The sequence below is a fragment of the Ceratotherium simum genome, chromosome 29 (genome assembly GCF_057802395.1).
Source record: "Ceratotherium simum simum isolate JZ-2026a chromosome 29, ASM5780239v1, whole genome shotgun sequence".
NCBI classification, from domain to species: domain Eukaryota; kingdom Metazoa; phylum Chordata; class Mammalia; order Perissodactyla; family Rhinocerotidae; genus Ceratotherium; species Ceratotherium simum.
Genome location: NC_141928.1, coordinates 37,925,029 through 37,943,315, shown reverse-complemented (window position 1 = coordinate 37,943,315; position 18,287 = coordinate 37,925,029). Strand labels below are relative to the sequence as shown.

The 18,287-nt window shown below is 43.1% G+C and overlaps 1 protein-coding gene across 1 annotated transcript; it reads left to right on the top strand.

Moving 5' to 3' along the window:
- The first annotated feature begins 2,765 nt into the window (after positions 1-2,765).
- Positions 2,766-6,586, top strand: TOMM5 (translocase of outer mitochondrial membrane 5). The gene is made up of 2 exons (XM_004423222.3): positions 2,766-2,951; positions 6,059-6,586. The coding sequence occupies exons 1-2, from the start codon at positions 2,831-2,833 to the stop codon at positions 6,091-6,093; spliced, it is 156 nt and encodes a 51-aa protein (XP_004423279.1). The 5' UTR covers positions 2,766-2,830; the 3' UTR covers positions 6,094-6,586.
- Positions 6,587-18,287: the final 11,701 nt, after the last annotated feature.

Genomic DNA, 18,287 nt, shown 5'->3' with positions numbered 1-18,287 from the left:
CTAATTCCTCTCGGGATAGAAATGGAAAACAAGACAGGCTATGACATCTGCTATCATTTCCTCTGTGATTAGACTTAATAATACAAATATCAATATTAAATTATGTGTGCATACTTTTTATTTTTGCCTTTCATGGCTAATCACAGGGAATTCTTTGTTTTTAGCCTTTAGTGCAAGGTAGTGAAGGAAGAACAGGAAAGATGAATGCAGAATTTCAGCACTTTAGAGCTGCAAGTGATTTTAAAGATTAGACCGAACCCTCATCATTCCAATGAGGAAGAAAATCAGGGGTCCAAGACCAGAAACAGCTCACTCCAGTGTTAACTTCCTGAAGTATGTTCTCTCATTTTGCCTCACAGAAACCAACCATAACTGGACAATACCATCACCTACATGCCGGAAAAAACCAAACCAACACAGAAAAAACCAAAAGCTACTAAAAAAAAAAACACAGTAGCCTAACCTCTTTGAATGTTTCCTGCATTACCACGAGAGGATCCACGCAAGGGGAAGACAGAGTTCATCAGGAAGAACATGTCTGAGACAGGAACAGTTCACCCTCCTAACTGCATCCAGAACCCATTCCTCGTCCCAAGACACAGCTGCGCCATGTGACCGTCCACTGCTTTCCTGTCCCTCTACAAGTGGGCAAGCACCAGACCTTTCTAAGGGTAATGCTGCCCTGTAACAAATCAGCCATTTACAGCCACATCATCTATCAAGTAAGTAGGTTTTCGTATAGCATTGGATGAATAAAATTCAAATGCTAAAAATCTGTTCTTTCACCAAGAAACATGATTTTATGCTAATTTCTCCTCTCTCTGGTTCCTGATGAATCTAGGCAAGTTACTCAAAAACATCTCAGTAAAGAAAAAAAAAATTGGTAGTTCCATGAAAACTGTTCATCTAAACTTAGTCAGCATTAGGGATCTAAGTTACTGGCATCACATAAGAACTCATTTCTTGCCAATCCGCTTCACCTCACTATTCAGGTGGAAGAGATATGCCTCACAGCTACACTCTTCCTACCACGGAAAAACACATGCACTCGCTGTTTTGATGTCTGACCACATTTGATAATATTTTAATCTCCATACACTCCGGACCAGAGTGTCCTAGATGATACAATTAGAATTCGAATGCATAGACTGTTAGAACTGAAAGGGACTCTCAAGAGTATTTCACCATATCTCCTCCCTTTACAACTAAAGAAAAGGAGTTGCAGTGAAACAGACTTGTCCCTCGTCACATGGCTAGACAGCAGCAGTGCCAGATCTAGAGCCATGTCTTCAGTCTTCCTGTCCAGGTTCTTTCCACAGCCCCTGCTGCTTTCCAGCATCAGTGCAGACTTTCTAAACACTCTGGAAGGACTGGATGGAGGCTATTTCTTGGGAGTCAGCCCCTCCCATTCCAGAGCTGCCTCTGCTATTCCACTGCATGAATTGTAGATGCAGGAGGTTAACTAAAGCTTGAATGCACAGGGAGTTCCCTCTCTTGCCTCAATGTGTTACATTCTGTCAATCTGGAAGGAGGGCATCAATGCTTACAGTTATCAGTTGCTCCCATAGTAAACTACTGTTCTAATTTATCCAAAATCCATTGTTGCTATGCAATGTGCAGTCAAGAAGGAACATTCTGGTTTTGAATTATGTGAACACTTCAGTCATCTGGTTCATGTCTAAGAATTATTTACGGCTAATTGGCATGCATAATTTGGGGCAGCAGCCTTCTAACACTGTTTTGATGATTCTGTGACAGAAAATCTGGTTGCGTTCAGCTCCTGCCTCTGACTCCAGGGCTGCCCATCCAAGCAGGCATTAACTGTTGAAGACTAACGGAGGAGCAAGTAGCACGCAGAGGAAAAAGACTGTACCTTGACATTATAGTTATCTGCATTAGAACCCTGCCCCTGCCCATCACTAGCAGGATGACTTGAAGCAGCACACCAGGTTCCTGGCCTCCCTCTCCTCATCTGGAAAATGTTCAATAGATCTGGACTTGATTAATATATACTATATTACTGAGCCACTATTATAACTTGTAAGGATCAGTTAACTCCAGAAATAAGAATACAGTAATAATATGGAAAACGTTAAAAACTCCGTGTCTGCGATCCCGCAGGTCTAACTAGGTATAAAACCCTGCTCCGCATTTACTAGTCGTGTAATATTGAGGAAGTTTCCTCACCTTCGAAACTTGGGGAAATATCTTTCGTCTTTTTGTTTTAATTTAGCATGAAGAAGTTCAAATACACTCAAAATAGAAATATTAGAATAATTAACTAAAATGACGTGCCAATCACCGGCTTAAGCCACTTTAAAAAGTTTGCTAATATCGTTTCATCTCTCTTCCTCAACACTTCTTTTTTCCTGAGGTATTTTATAACACATTTGGGCAAGTTGTTTTAAAGATCTCTGTGCTTCAGTTTTCTCATCTAAGAAATGATTATAATATCTAATTCATGGGGTAGAATTCTACTGAGTACTCAATAAATGTTAGCTATTATTATTTATGACGGTACCTATGCGCACCGCTCCCTACGAGGCGCAGAAACTGTGCAGCGTAGCGCGCCCGGCTCAAGACCGAGGTTATTAACCCGACAGCCTAGAGGAAGCCGGTCCTGCATCGCTAAGGTCGCGTCCGCCCCCTTCAGGCCGCGCTCCTTCAGAACCGCTCGAGACGGACGAGGTTTGGCCCTCGCAGCCTCCCGTCGCCGCGCGCGAAAACGAGAGGCGGGGACAGGAAGTTGAGTTGGGCCGAGTTCCGGGCGCGAGGCGGCGGCTGGGGAGAGCAGAGCGCGGCTCCTGGAAGCCCGTCAGGCAGATCTGCGATGTTCCGGATCGAGGGCCTCGCGCCGAAGCTGGACCCCGAGGAGATGAAACGGAAGATGCGCGAGGACGTGATCTCCTCCATACGGAACTTCCTCATCTACGTGGCCCTGCTGCGAGTCAGTGAGTGTCCTTCCAGCTCTGGCCGTGGGACCCGCTGGGAGCTCGCCGCCTCTGCCCCGCGCTGATCCTGCAGGCCTCTGCGGCCTTGAGCTGAGCGCAGCGGCCGCGGGAAGCAGGGCGGTGCGCGTCGCGGGCGGCGGGTGTGTGCGCGGCTTAGTGCTGCGGGTCTGGGTGGGGCTGCCCACGTGCGCGCGCTGGCCCCGACTGCGCGGCTGATCACCCCGCCCCCCTGCCCTAGGGGCTTAGAGTCGAGAGAGCCTCCAGGGATGTCCCCCAGAGCAGCTCCCGCGTTTCGCATAGGAACAGGTCTAGAGTAGACAAATGGCTGGCTCAAGGTCACTCGGCGGTTCAGTGAATGATCTTGACCTAGAACCCAGAGCTCTCAACTCAGTCGAGTTTGCTTCCTTCAGTGCTGACCTTTGAAATCCAAAAGGTTTTGCTGCTTTTGTTTATTTGTACAGAGGGTGAAGTAAATAATTGCTTTTTTGGAAAGCATGAGAAGAAAAGTCTATAGGAGTACTGATGATACTTGAGGGTTTATTTGATTTTAGTTGCATTTCCTAGTCTTGATAGTAGCCCTTTGAGGGAGGCCGGGCCTAAGATTCTGTATATCCCCTTTGTAAGTGAGAACTCGGCTTTCAGAGGAGACTTATGCAAGGTATCAGAGTTACAGGCACACTGGATATTAGAGCTGGATGCTGCTTTATAGATAGTTCTCTAGTTGTACTGATAAGAATCTCAGAAGTGTTTTGCCCCGCACCTTATTTTCAGTTTAGTATTCTTTTCATTGCTTCTTGCTGTATACTGTTGGCACGTCTGGATGGAGAGTCAGGGATGATTCAAATAAATAAAGGCCATACCAAGGTCATCCTGTAGAAGGCTCATGTTGGGCTAGGCCGGAGCTCCCTGAGGCCCGGTCTCCCTAGCTCCGTGCCTCTTCCACTGTCTGTGGTATTACTCTGCTTCTCCAGGAGAGGGAGCGCTGGTGAACAGAAACTCCCAAATAATCCTGCTCCTTCAGCAGCTTTTTACAACTCCCAAATTCACTTATTTCTTCCTCTTACCGTATTTTGTTGACTTAGCTGCCAGTAAAATATTTAGTTCTTATCAATGACCCTTGTATTAGATATGAATTGGTTTAAACAAAAACAGAATACTGTTCATTATTATCACTTTTTAAATTGAGATATAATTAGCATATTAGTATACAATTCACCCATTTAAAGTATACAATTCAGTGGTTCTTAGTATAGTCAGAGTTGTGCAGCCATCACCGCAATCTTTTTAGAACATTTCTTTCCCCCTGAAAGAAACACAATACCCATTAGCTGTCATTCTCCATTTTCCCCCTTCTCCAGCCCTTGGCAACCTCTAATCTTTTTGCCTTTGTGGGTTTCCCTGTTGTGGACATTTCATATGAATGGAGTTGTACAATATGAGACCTTTTGTGTCTGGCTTATTTCACTTAGCATAATGTTTTCAAGGTTCATGTGTATTGTATCATGTATCAATATTTCCTTCCTTTTATTGCTGAATAATATTCCATTGTATGGATATACCCCATTTTGTTTATCCATTCATTTGATGGATGTTCCTTTTTTCTCTGATAAGAATTAGTGGAAAGACTGGACATGACTTTGTCAGCTTCCAGCAGCTCTCAATATCTTCAGTTTAATATTAATAAAATGTTTTATTAATTTATTATGTGTGTTGAGAAAGAAGATCATTCTGGCAGCTTTTTTGGTCACAGCCCTTTTGTTTCCAATTTTTTTTTCTGTTGTGGTAAAATACACAACATAAAATTTACCATCTTAACTATTTTTAAGTGTACAGTGTAGTGGTAGTAAATACATTCATAATATACAACCATCACCCACCATCCATCTCCAGAACTCTTTTCATCTTGTAAAACTGAAACTCTATACCCATTAAACAATAACTCTCCATTCCCCCATCCTCCCAGTCCCTGGCAACCACCATTCTACTTTCTGTCTCTGTGATTTTGACCACTCTAAATATCTCATAAGTGGAATCATACAGTATTTGTCTTTTTGTAACTGGCTTATTTTGCTTAGCATAATGTCCTAAGATTCGTCCGCGTTGTAACATATGTCAGAATCTCCTTCCTTTTGAAGGCTGAATGATACTATTGTATACCTCAGTTTTGCTTATTCATTCATTCGTCTTTGGACACTTGGGTTGCTTCTTTGAGCTACTGTGAATAATGCTGCTATGAACATGGATGTACAAATACCTCTATTTTTAATTTTTTGAGGAACCACCATACTGTGTTTCATAGCAGTTATACATTCCCACCAACAGTATGCAAAGGTTCCAATTTCTCTGCATCCTTGCCAACAGTTTTTTTGATGCTAGCCATCCTAGTGGATGTGAGGTGGTATCTCATTGCAGTTTTAATTTGCATTGCTCTAATGATTAATGATGTTGAGTATCTTTTTATATGTTTATTTTGGCCGCACTTTTACACAGGCCACAGTAATATCACTTCTTCAGATCCCTATGACAACACTTCATAGTTTTCTAGACATTTGTGTCTACACCATCCTGATGGACTCTTATAACAACTGAAGTTGGACTGTGTCATATGTGATACATAGGTGATCAGTGGGAGAATCAAAATGTGGGTCCTGCTCTTCTGGTTCCCTAGTTCAGTGTTGTTTTCCTGCATCCTCTGCCTTCTTTCAAATGTATTTTTAAAGGTGAAAAATGCCAATTTGTTTTTTCTACAGTTTTGTTCCTTTGACAGTTAAATCACCAAAGTAAAGGACTGTCATTTGAAAGATTTAAATTGGATTTACTCTTTATGGCCCTGGGAGGTAGAACTACCTGGAGAAAAGATTTTATATAGTGTAAAAATGAACCTTATAATAATCATAGCTGCCTGACACTGGAATGGGCCCCCTTGACAGAATAAGTCCCTTTTGCTGGGTTATGCAGGCGGAGTCTTGGCCATCACTTGGAGTTGTTTTCAAAAATGTGTTGAACTAAACCTGTAGGGTTTACCCCCCAATCTTACAATTCCATAATGTAACTTGTGGGCTAACAGATCTGAAAACAAATTCTGGGTTTATTTATTTTTCTTTCAGCTCCTTTCATCTTAAAGAAATTGGACAGCATGTGAAGATTGGGCATCACATGTGAATGCATGATATGAAGAACCTGCTGATGGTTTCTACTCCTATCTGCAAATGAATAGGCCCGGAAAGATGTGAGAGCCTCTTTGGACATAAAAATTCTACTAGTTAAGAACAAGTTTGGCTCTAGTAACTGACCTTCATACCGAAATATAAAAACTGTTTGGGAAGTTTGAAATGACGTTTTATGGTCATAGTATACCCTTATGCCTGTGATATTCAGCGTCCATGAATGTTGGTGTAATTGTAAATAATGTCAAACTCCATTTTCTAGCAAGTATTAATTATAAGGGAATTATGTCTGCAATGGCACTGTCTTGTCAGTCATTTCTGTTTACCTTTTTACTTCTGTCTGGAGTATATTTGTTGAAGAGTTCTTATGATTAGTTAGGTTTTATGGAAGCCAGCACACAACCACAGTGACATTTAAGCATAAGACCGTTAGTCTATATTTTTAATAAACATGCCAATTAAGAAAAATCGGGTTTTTATTTTTCTTAACCCACCTTTTCCTGCAAACCAACAATCACTAGTGAGACTACTATAATGCTGTGATTATTACAAACTGCGTTAAATTGAGTTCCTCTTGTTTTGGGCTGGAGAATTTGCTAATCCCGATAAAGCAACATTGTTTTATTCTTAAGCAGTCTTTGTGAAAGGCAACGTTACTGCTTGATGCTGAGAATATGTAATACTGCTAAAGGGGAAAATGCTATATTTTTAAGTCAGATAGTTCTCCAAGTTTATTGGGGAATGGGGACAGTCCTTAACCTTCTTCCCAGAGACAACTACCTTCACCTCTTATTAGCTAATTATAGGTATTCACCTTCATGTCTCTAAATAACATGATTTTATTGTTACCTTATGATTTTTCCGTTTTAGACATTGCCCACTGAATTCTCCATGCATGTAAGGGTTTAGATGTCTTTCCTCTCCTTGCCTCCATCACTCACACATCTCTTCTCATTTCTTCTTCCTTCCAGTGTACTTGTTAGTGTGATTTTGATTTAGATCGATTTCATTAGGGCTCCAAATGCTGTTTGTGTTTTCTTTTCCTGTATGTCCTTTGTTTTTTCTAGGCTTAGTTTTCTATGAACTTACCACCAAAGCAGCTAAACTTTTTGCCATTTATCTAAATTGATCACGATGTTCAGTTTCATTAGATATGCTGTTTCATCTTGCTGAGTAATTCTTTCTGGAGCTTTCTGACCTGCCCTAGTCTAGTCTTGTAGTCTTCTCTGCCTGATGTATGACTATATTCTGGGATCTCCCTTCACCAGGATCCTGGGAATTCCTTTTCCTCTTCTCCCATGTTAGATCTCTTGTTTTCTGTATCTTGTGTCCAGTATGCATTTGTTCACTGAACCTCTGTAGTGAGTACAGTACCCCTGCCAGTAACTGCCTGGCATCCCACAATCCAGTGAATCCTCAATTTTACCCTTTTTGGAAAATGAACTTCTAATTTTAGGAGGGAGCTGGGGAAGACAGGCTGCTGAGCTCTGTAGAGTTGCGGAGAGCATCTGACTACTTAAAACTTCAACCAGTTCTTATTTTAGTGTCTACCCCTTCACCTCCTGTTTCCAAAGATATGTGAAGCCACCACTTCCTGAGACTTTTAGGGATTCTGTGATGTAAGTTGGGTTGTTGTTTGTTTTGCTTTTCCTACTGCTGACTCAGGATTCAGTTTTCTTGGGGCTGCCATTTTATTTACTACTTGTCCATCTGCTTTTCAACTTCTAACTTCTTGCTGTTGTCTCCTCTTCTCTTTTTCCATCCTTTTAGGTTTCATACCTTAAAACAAACAAAAATCTGTGCTGTCATTTAGTGGGATTTCAAGAGGGAGTGGAAGTAGACGGATGTGCTCACGCCACCATCTCTACTCAGGCAGCATGGATGTTAAACCTGTGATGCTGTGTCTCATGGTGGTAATTTATATCCGTTCCTGACTTAAGGAGGTGTAGTGTATAGCACCATGATCACAAACACGGGCTCTAAAGACAGGTAGGCCTGATTTTCAGTCCTGGATCCAATAGTTATGACATGGATGACTTTTAGCACCTGAACCTCTATATCTCATTTTCTTCACCTCTAAAATTAGCATAATAGAAACATCTACCTACTTCAAAGTGTTGTAAAGATGAAGAGAATGCAAGTAAAGCAGTTAGCACAGTGCCTGACATTTGGTAAATGCTGTTTATTAATGGCTAGTCTTTGGTATAAGGTGTTTAGAAGTGATTTATGCTGGCATTCACTGCATTAATAGTTTTCATTCATATTTTCAGATGCTATGAGATAGCATGCTTATCTTCAATTGTATACAGACTTCAAAATTACCAAACACTGAAATTCATTATCTAAAAACAGCCTTAACCAATCAGTATTAATGCCATTTCACAGATGAGGAGTTTGAGACTCTGGAAGTTTCAGTGGCTAATAAATAGCAGCTGGCCAAGGCTTAGGGCCTGTTAATGTTTATTGTACCCTATCCGTAAGTGCTTTTCCTGGGGGGAAAATGTGTGATTATTGACCTGGATTCCAGTGTATGTTCAGGCTAAAACAAGAGAAAATGTGATGGTGCAATTTTTTTATGGCTGACTTCTTAAAATTCAGGCCATAAACTCCACTAGGGGGTGTAATACTTGTAATAAACAGTTGTGAGATAGTACATTAAAAACAGTTGGCAAGATATATGTGTACAGATTTGGTTGAATATGTAATGTGAAATAGCAAAGAACCAGAGCAAATTCGAGTTTTGTAAATTCTTGAAATGGATCATAAAAATAAATAAATAATTGGAAGAAAATGTTAATTCTCCACAAACAGGTTGTGTAGAGGGATACGAACTCAGTAGGAATTTCGCTGCTAAATCAGTTCAGTGTTCTTCCTGCTACCAGTGCGTTTCATTTTTAAACTGCTTTATCATTGTTCTTTGTAGTTCTTCTGTGAAGTAAGTTAGCATTTCAATTACAATGTGTTCTGTAGTTGACAGGTGGGCAAACCTGGGCCTAGATTTGGAATGAAGAATAAGTGCGGGAATCTGAACTTCTTTTTGTTTTCCCCCTCCTTTGCTTGTGCTAAGCATATCTTTTTACCTATAAAATCCAGGCACCAGAGAGTGTTGTAGACAGTGTGGAAAGGAAATCAGCTAGACATTGTATTCTGTTTTGCTATAACTTGATCACTTGATAAATTCTGCATGTAGCTTAGGTCATCAAAGAAGCCACTAAAGCAGGAGTTAGCAAACTTTTTCTGTTAATGCAAACTTTTTCTGTTAATGGTCAGGTGGTAAATACTTCAGGCTTTGTGAGCTCTATGGTCTCTGTCAGCTCTACGGTTGCAGTGTGACAGCAGCCATAGACAGTATGGAAATGAATGCATGTGGCTGTGTTCCAGTAAAACTATATACAGAAGTAGGCGGGAAGCTGGATTTCACCTTCAGGTTACCCGCACTAAAGTAAAAGTCGGAACTCAGCAAAATGGGAAATAGCCACCAAATCACAGAACTGTTTCATTACTTTAAAGGTGAGAGATGTTCTACTGCAAATCATACAGGGAAATAATTTAACATAGAATCTGGCTTTTTAAAGCCCCAGAGATTACAAATTCATTCATCAAAATTATTGAGTTTCTCCTATATGCCATGCACTGTGCTAGGAGCTGAGAATATGGACAGGCCTGGGACTTCTGAGATCTATAATCCATCATAGGATGCCATGCAAGTGAATATCTGAAGAACCTAACCTTGTGAGAGGCTCAGATTGAGCTTCCCTGAAGAAATGACACTTAAAGAGACCTGAAGGATTCTCTAGCGTTATCGAGGGAGAAAAGGTAGAGAAGGGAGGGTCGGGCAGGGATTGTATTGATCAAGGTGGGGAGTTCAGAGTTGCCTGCTTAAAACAGCCCTGGATGCAATATAGGAACTAGATTTGAAGGGGGAGATAAAATGGGTGAATGAGCAGACCAGTATTGATTTGGATAAGTGTAGTATAAGGGAAAGGAAGGATTCAATGAAGACTTTTTGTGTGTGTGTGTGTGAGGAAGATCAGCCCTGAGCTAACATCCCTGCTAATCCTCCTCTTTTTGCTGAGCAAGACCGGCTCTGAGCTAACATCTATTGCCAGTCCTCCTCCTTTTTTTTCCCCCAAAGCCCCAGTAGATAGTTGTATGTCATAGTTGCACATCCTGCTAGTTGCTGTATGTGGGACGCGGCCTCAGCGTGGCCGGAGAAGCGGTGCATTGGTGCGCGCCCGGGATCCGAACCCGGGCCACCAGTAGCGGAGCGCGCGCACTTAACCACTAAGCCACGGGGCCGGCCCTCAATGAAGACTCTTGAGGTGTAGAGATTATCCCAGATTGTCTGAGTGGACCCAGTGTAATCACAAAGATCCTTGTAAGAGGGAGGAAGAAGGTTCAGAGTCAGAGGAGGTGTTACAACAGAAGCAGAGGTTGGAATCATGTCGCCACAAGCCAAGGAATGTGGGCAGCCTCTGTGTTATAGAAGCTGGAAAAGGTGAGGCACAGATTCTCCCCTGGAGCCTCCAGAAGGAACACACGTCTGCTGACACCTTGATTTTAGTCCCTTAAGACCCATTTCAAACTTCTGACCTCCATGACTGTAAGATAATAAATTGGTGTTGTTTTAAGCCACTAAGCTTGTAGTAATTTGTTAATAGCAGCAGTAGGAAACTAATGTATTTACAGCACTCCTTCCTCCTTTTCCTGTTAGCGTGGCCTCATCCTCTTCCTATCTGGGGTAAATCCCTTACCTGTTCTGCCAGCCTTTTTGAACTTCATTATTCACTGACTGTGATCATTCTTGAAATACTTTCCGATCCTAGATTATCTTTTCTCTGTATATTTTCTCTCAGCCATGATCATAGTTTTTTAATTACCATCTATCTAGAGGAAACTCCCAATGTTTATTTCAAGTTGAAATGTTGGCCATATTTGGATATCCAAACGCCCACTCAACATCTCCATCTCACAGATCCTTTTAGCTTAGCAGGGCCAAAACTGGACCCATTATTTTCCCCTGGAAACCTGTTCCTTAATTCAGTAAATAGCACCATCAACACAGCTGCTTAAGCCAGAAATTAGGGAGTCGTCTTTGAATCCTTAACTTAATCACATCTCCAAAGTCCCTTTTTCCATATGAGGTGCATATTCACAGGTTTGGAGATGGGGACATTTTGGGGTGGGGTTGGGGCATTATTTTGCCTACCACATGTGATAAAGGTTTAGATTTGGTGGGGAAAAGTTGAAAGAGTTCCCTTCTGCCCCAGTCCACTTTTCTGTGGAGCTCATTTGCTGACCTCAGCCTTCCTTAGTCACTCCACCCCACAGTCATAACCTAGATTTGATTTCTAGTGTTCTTTTCTCCACTACTAATAATTGGGCCCCACCAGGCCCTGTAATCGATTCACCCTCCCACCTAGTGCTTCACCTCCCTCATGTCTCAGCTTAGATTCCATTAGCCGTCATTGTGACCATTCTCATATACACCTTCAACTCTCTTCCCTCCCTCTAGCTTCGTTGTGCTTCCCTGGCAAAACCCAGCCCTGGTTAAATCCATCTCTTTGCCTACTCTGTGCCTGCCCTGTGCAGCTGAAAGTGGCTGGAAGAAAACAAACATGCTGACAGGCTCCGCTTGGAAAATGATGGCTGGTAACCTCAACTGGGTCCTGCAGGACCGCTGCATGTCCTTAGCTCCTTCCTTCTCTACCAGACACACATTTCAGACCTGCTCAAACCTCTAGTATCTCCTCGCTCATCTTCAAGCTCAGCTGATGGCGTTGCTTTGTTTTTCCCTGAGAAAACAGAAGCATCCAGAAGCAAGCTTCCCGAAACTTACCCCATGATACCTACCCATTCACCAGCAATTGTACCCTCCCTCCTGTTAGGAAGGTCTGTTCTCCTGTTTAAGGCCAACCTATCCCATGTGCGCTCATTCCCACCGCCCCATTAACTACCTGAGGATCTTGCCCCAGCAAGTCTCCCTCTTCTCTGTCATCAGATTTTCTTTCTTTATTGGGTTATTCCCAGTAGCATATAAAAGGGCTGTGATTTCTTCTGTCTTAAAAAGAATTACTTGGAAAAGCTCTGTTGCCAATCTGTTCCCTGGAGAAGATGCTGAGATTTTGTGCAGGAGGTTTTGGGGGGAGTGTTTTTGGGAAAAACTTTAGAGGGCAAGTGAAACAAGTTTGGGCGGGAGAAGTTGAACTGCGATGCAGCTGCAACTAGGGTGACCAGTCATCCAGACCGTCCCAGTTTTAGCACTGAAACTCCTGCATCCCGGGAACCCTCTCAGTCCTGGGCAGACGGGTGTGGTTAGTCACCCTGGTTGTTGCAGCTTTAATCAGTCCCACAAGTATCTTTGATGCTGGGATGGCTCTTCAGAGAAATCCTTAATCAAGGCAAGAGGGCAGGGCCTTTGAACTCTTGCATCGACTAATCATTGGCTGCGGGCTGCTGGGTGGGTGGATAACTTCACTGGAGGCAGCTTCTTTCAGCTGAGGGCAGTTACTGAGGAATGCAGCTGGGAGCTCTCAGCAGCCAGCACTCCTAGCTGCTGGGGAAGGAGGACTGATTACCTTGGTCCTAAAGTTGACATCTGGGTGGTTAGCGCAACATCCACCATGATCCTCTTGAATCATCACCCCTCTCCATCCACTATCCCATTTCTCTGCTCTCTTTTGCGATTAAATGCCTCCTCAACATTGTCTGTATTTGCATGTCTCTTCTTCCGTTATCTCTGGAAGCCACTCTGCTTAGGCTTGCATCCCCACCAGTCTCCTGAAACCGCTCTTGTCAGGGTTAACACTGACCTGTCTCACCCTGTCCGCAGCGTTTAACATCACCTCACTGTTGTCGCCACCTTGTGGGCCTTCCGTAGCACTGATTGCCTGATTTCCCTCCTATCCCTCCTTCCTCAGATTCTTTTGCTGGTTCCTCTTCACGTCTGACCTCTGAAACTTGCAGTGCCCCAGGCTTCAGTCCTCAGACCTCTTCTCTTTATTTACAGTGTAGCTTCTACACTGACTCCTTTGGTGATCTCATCTGGTCTCTTGGCTTTCAGTGCCAATTATGGGCTGAGAATGCCCAAATTTATATCTCTAGCGTACACCTCTCCTCCTAATTCCAAACTTGTCCAAAAACAATCTTCCCACTTGCCTGAAAACTCCCTCTCTCAGTCTCAGGAGATGATAGTTCCTCTCTCTAGTTGCTTAGACTAAAACCCTGAGTGTCATCCTTGATTCTTTTCTTTCACATTCCACACCAATCCTTCAGGAAACCCTGTTGGCCCTACTTCTGAATTATAACCAAAATCTGACCTCTTCTCACCAACTTCATTACCACCACCCTGGTCCAATCCACCATGATCTCTCTTCTGAATTATTGCAACAGCCTCCTAACTAGACTCCCTGCTTACACCCTTACCCCTCTACAGTCTGTTCTCAACACAGCACTCAGAATGGTCCTCTTTAAAATTTAAGCCAGAACATGTTACTCTTGCTCAAAACCTTCCAGTGGCTTCCTGTCTCACTCAGAGTAAAAGCCAGGGTTCTTCTGGTTGCCCACAAGGTGTGTACAATCTGGTCCTCATTACTTCTCTGATCTCATCTTTTATGACTCCCCCTCCCTCACTGCACTCCAGCCACACTGGCTTCCTTGCTTCCTCAAACAAACTAGCCATGCTGCTGCCTCAGGGCCTTTGCACTGGCTGTTTCCTCTGCCTGGGATGCTCTTCCCTTAGATTTTCAAGTGTCTCACTCCCTCTCCTTCAGGTCGCTGCTTAAATGGCATTTCTTCAATGAATTTCTTCTTCCCACCTCTTGTAGGTTATAGGATGTTTCAATTTTTGAAAATCCAGCAATTTGTACATTTATGATATGTGCATTTTTCTATAGTTACATTATTCAGTCATGTGCCACATTAACAACAGCGGATCACATATATGATGGTGGTTCCATAAGATGAGTACTATATAGGCTAGGTGTGTAGTAGACTGTACCATCTAGGCTGTGTAAGTACACTCTGTGATGTTCACTCATCAATGAAATCGCCTAAGGATGCATTTCTCAGAACGTATCCCTGTCATGAAGTGACATGTGACTATATTTCAGTCCTTTTTTTATTTTAATTACAACCTCCCCAGTACTCCATACCCCCTTTCTCAATTTTTCTTCCTGGCACTTATTTGGTATATTTTTCCTTATTTATTTTGGTAATTGTCTGGCTCTGTTTGTTAAATATACATTTGATGAGGGCAGGGACTTTGTCTGTTCCGTTCACTGTAGTGTCCCAGTACCTAGGAGAGTGCCTGGCACCTAGTAGGCACTGAGTTCACTGAATAATAGACTTAGAGTGGAGAAGTTTTTTTTGTTTTGTTTTTGTGAGGAAGATCAGCCCTGAGCTAACATCCATGCTAATCCTCCTGTTTTTGCTGAGGAAGACCGGCTCTGAGCTAACATCTATTGCCAATCCTCCTCCTTTTTTCCCCCAAAGCCCCAGTAGATAGTTGGACGTCATAGTTGCACATCCTTCTAGTTGCTGTACGTGGGACGCAGCCTCAGCATGGCCGGAGAAGCGGTGCGTCGGTGCGCGCCCGGGATCCAAACCTGGGCTGCCAGTAGCGGAGCCCGAGCACTTAACTGCTACACCACGGGGCCGGCCTGAGTGGAGAAGTTTTTAACTAGCTGTGGGAAGTGTGAGAGTACGCCAACTAGAAAAAGGGAAGATTGTCACATGATACCGTACCCCAGTTAAGACAGGTGAGCATGAATTTGCGATGCCTGGATGCGGGCTTTTTCTTGAGCGCTGCTCTGCTGCCCAGAGGCAGGCTCGCAGAAGGTGGAGAGTTGGAGTCATCCAGGGCTGGGGCTTGCCACACGGATGAGGTGAAATGACAGTGTCAGGGAGTGACTGAAATCACGCACAAGGCACCTAAGCTGGCTAAGGAGGAGAGGCAGGAGGGCGCTGCTGGGCAGGAAGGAAATAGAGGGGCAGCCAGTCCTGCTGAAGGCGACTGCGGGAGTGGGAGCAGTGGGGCGGTAGCCCTGAGACCTGTTGATGTGCCCCAAATATCTTCCCTTCACTTTCAATGGAGAGAAAAGTCCCTGTTCTGAAAAACAGAATCTATTCATTTTGTTTTACTTTCTGAAGAGAGGTATCACCAGCTTGTGGCCTGTTGGGCTATTCTCAAAAGACATGGTATATTAGAGTTTGTTGGTTTCACAGCTAAGCATGTCTGGAGTAGTCTGACAAGGACCACGTCTGACCCACCACTAGAACTGACTCTCCCTCAGTTTATATGTTCATTTAGGAGGAAAGAAAATCACCAAGTGCAAATATGTTCACGATACCAAGAGACTGAAGACTTTTTATGGGACGGTGCGGAACGATGGAGACTACTGCTGAGTGTGATACAGCAGTGAGAGCTTATATGATGCTTTTCTTCCCCAAATTCAGATTGCATTGCTTCTGATTATTTGAGCTGATGGGAGAAAAGCAATATATGGATAATTTAAAATAATAAAGATATTGCAAAAAAAGTTTTTAGAAATGTGGTAGATAAGAATTGAAACAAAGAAATGCAGGAAAATGATCAAATGAATTGCTCATCCTAACATCATTAGTAAAATTCCACTCATGTTTTCAGTGTACTTTGAGTAAAATTTAATAAGCTTGCTGTTGAATCCTTACATCAACTGTAAAATTTTATAAATTTTTGTAATAACCATTGTTTTCATTGATCTCAAGCATATGAAACAAACACAAAGAATCTTTACCGAACATAAAAGTAAAAATGTAAGTAAAGTCTTAAACCTATTGAAATCTATAAAACTTGTTGTTATTAGCTTAGTGAAACTGACTGCTGTGAGAGGTTGAAGAGCGTGTAGTTTAACATCTACTGTTTCCTCTTAAACCCTCACTTTTGTTGGCAAGCACTTTACTATTTAGAAGTTGTGGGGTCGGCCCGGTGGCGCAAGCGGTTAAGTGCGCGCGCTCCGCTGCAGCGGCCCGGGGTTCGCTGGTTCGGATCCCGGGCGCGCACCGACGCACTGCTTGGCAAGCCATGCTGTGGCAGCGTCCCATATAAAGTGGAGGAAGATGGGCACAGATGTTAGCCCAGGGCCGTCTTCCTCAGCAAAAAAAAGAGGAGGATTGGCGGATGTTAGCACAGGGCTGATCTCCTCACAAAAAAAAAAAAAAAAAAAAAGAAGTTGTTCATCACCATAAAAAAGGAATTTGTAATTTTTACTGTTGTTCCCTAAGTTAAAACGTGCTTATTTATTCTGATTTGACAGAAAGTATTTAATGTTTTTTTTCTTTTCTTTTCTTATTCAGCCCGTTTTCTTTCTTAAGTACCTTGAACTTAGATCACCCTTAATCATTTCACCTTTCCTGAGTTTACAGAGAATAGCAGAGAGAGAACTGGAGGGAACCTGGAAACTTTGCACTAGATAATACCAACTCAAAATATCACGTATTTCCTTCTTCCCAATTCTGTGTGTAAATAAAGTGGTAAAATAGCATATTTTTACTATTTGTTTCTTGGTAGAAAAAGGACTCTAAGATAAATGTATCTTGATGTTTATGGGTAACTGATTTTCTGTTCACATGTAATTTTAAGAGTAAATGGGCGCTGGCTGTCATGTACTTGGGAATCAAAGAGTGCGTACTAGGGGCAGTTGGGAGGATTTTCATGCACAGATCCCTCCTGGTGGTGGGCTCCCTGCCCCAGGAGAGGATGAAGTATAACAGGGAATAGCACACCAGTGAGTGAATATGTCACATAAGACAGTGCCAGGCCTCCGTGCAGGGGTGCTTTCCATAAGAACCTGCACACCAAGTCACATAGGAGCTTTTAAACAAAAGACCTCCTGAATCAGGACTGCTGTGGATGGAGCCCAGGAGTCTGTTTTTGAAAAAGCATCCAGGTGATTTAATCGGTCCAGGTCTTGCTTTGAGTAAACCAGTAAATGAATTTACCTTAAGGTCCCTTCCAGTTCTGAAATTCTGGACTGGTTAAGGAATAAGAGTCAAATAAAACTGAAAATGAAAGCAATTTTAGGTTGCATTAGTAAAATTACAACATTAAGGTCTCCAGATCTGACAGATGCTTCAAGAGCAGCCAACTTGCCAGAGTTGAATTTGGTAGTTAGAATACTGAAGGTGCCTGGAAACCACGCTACTAGAGAAATGACGGAAAGAATTACAGGTGTTTAACCTTGCCAAGACCTAAAGTAGGAGTCTGAGAGCTGGTGTTTGTTTGTTTTTTTTTGTGTGTGAGGAAGATCAGCCCTGGGCTAACATCCATGCCAATCCTCCTCTTTTTGCCGAGGAAGACTGGCCCTGGGCTAACATCCATGCCCATCTTCCTCTACTTTATATGGGACGCCGCCACAGCATGGCCTGACAAGCGGTGCATCGGTGCGCGCCGGGGATCCGAACCCGGGCCGCCAGCAGCGGAGCATGCGCACCTAACCGCTACGCCACAGGGCCGGCCGCTGAGACCTGTTTTTAAAAATTAAGAATTGTTATGTCAAAAGGAGAGTAATTGTCCCAGAAGACAGAAGAGGATAAAGGTTTGGAAGCTAAGAAGGAGGATTCCGCTTGAACTCACTACCGACGACTGTGAGCAAGCTGGGCTGGGTCACAGAAGGGGCTCTTCTTCACTGGAAATGTGTAAGGATCTGAGCCTGCATACTCCATAGCAGGGATTGCCACTATAGGAAAGGGTTTCTGTCCATGTCTTTCTCTGTTACTGAAAAACCACTTGAATACAAGTCCTATCACACTTTTCTGTCACACATAATATCTGTACAAAGAAGGGGCTGAATAAGTGACTGTTGAATTGAAGCTTGGGGAAATACTGACTCTCCGACACTGTCTGTCGTCCAGGCTTCAGAAAAACATTCCCAATCTACTTGGTGGAGGTGTTCACGTTCACAGATATGTATTCAGTGACTACAGAGGACCAGGCACTGTGGTCGGTGAAGGATACAGAAGAGAGGAACTCAGTCATAGCACCTGTCCTCAACAGGCTTACCATCTGGCAGGGGAGGCAGACGTTACCTAATTTCATCACCAGTTACTTCATAATATTATATAAACTGCGTGAGAGGGAAGTGCAAGTAGCTGTGAGAACATGGAATGGGGGGACCCTGACCTATTGGGT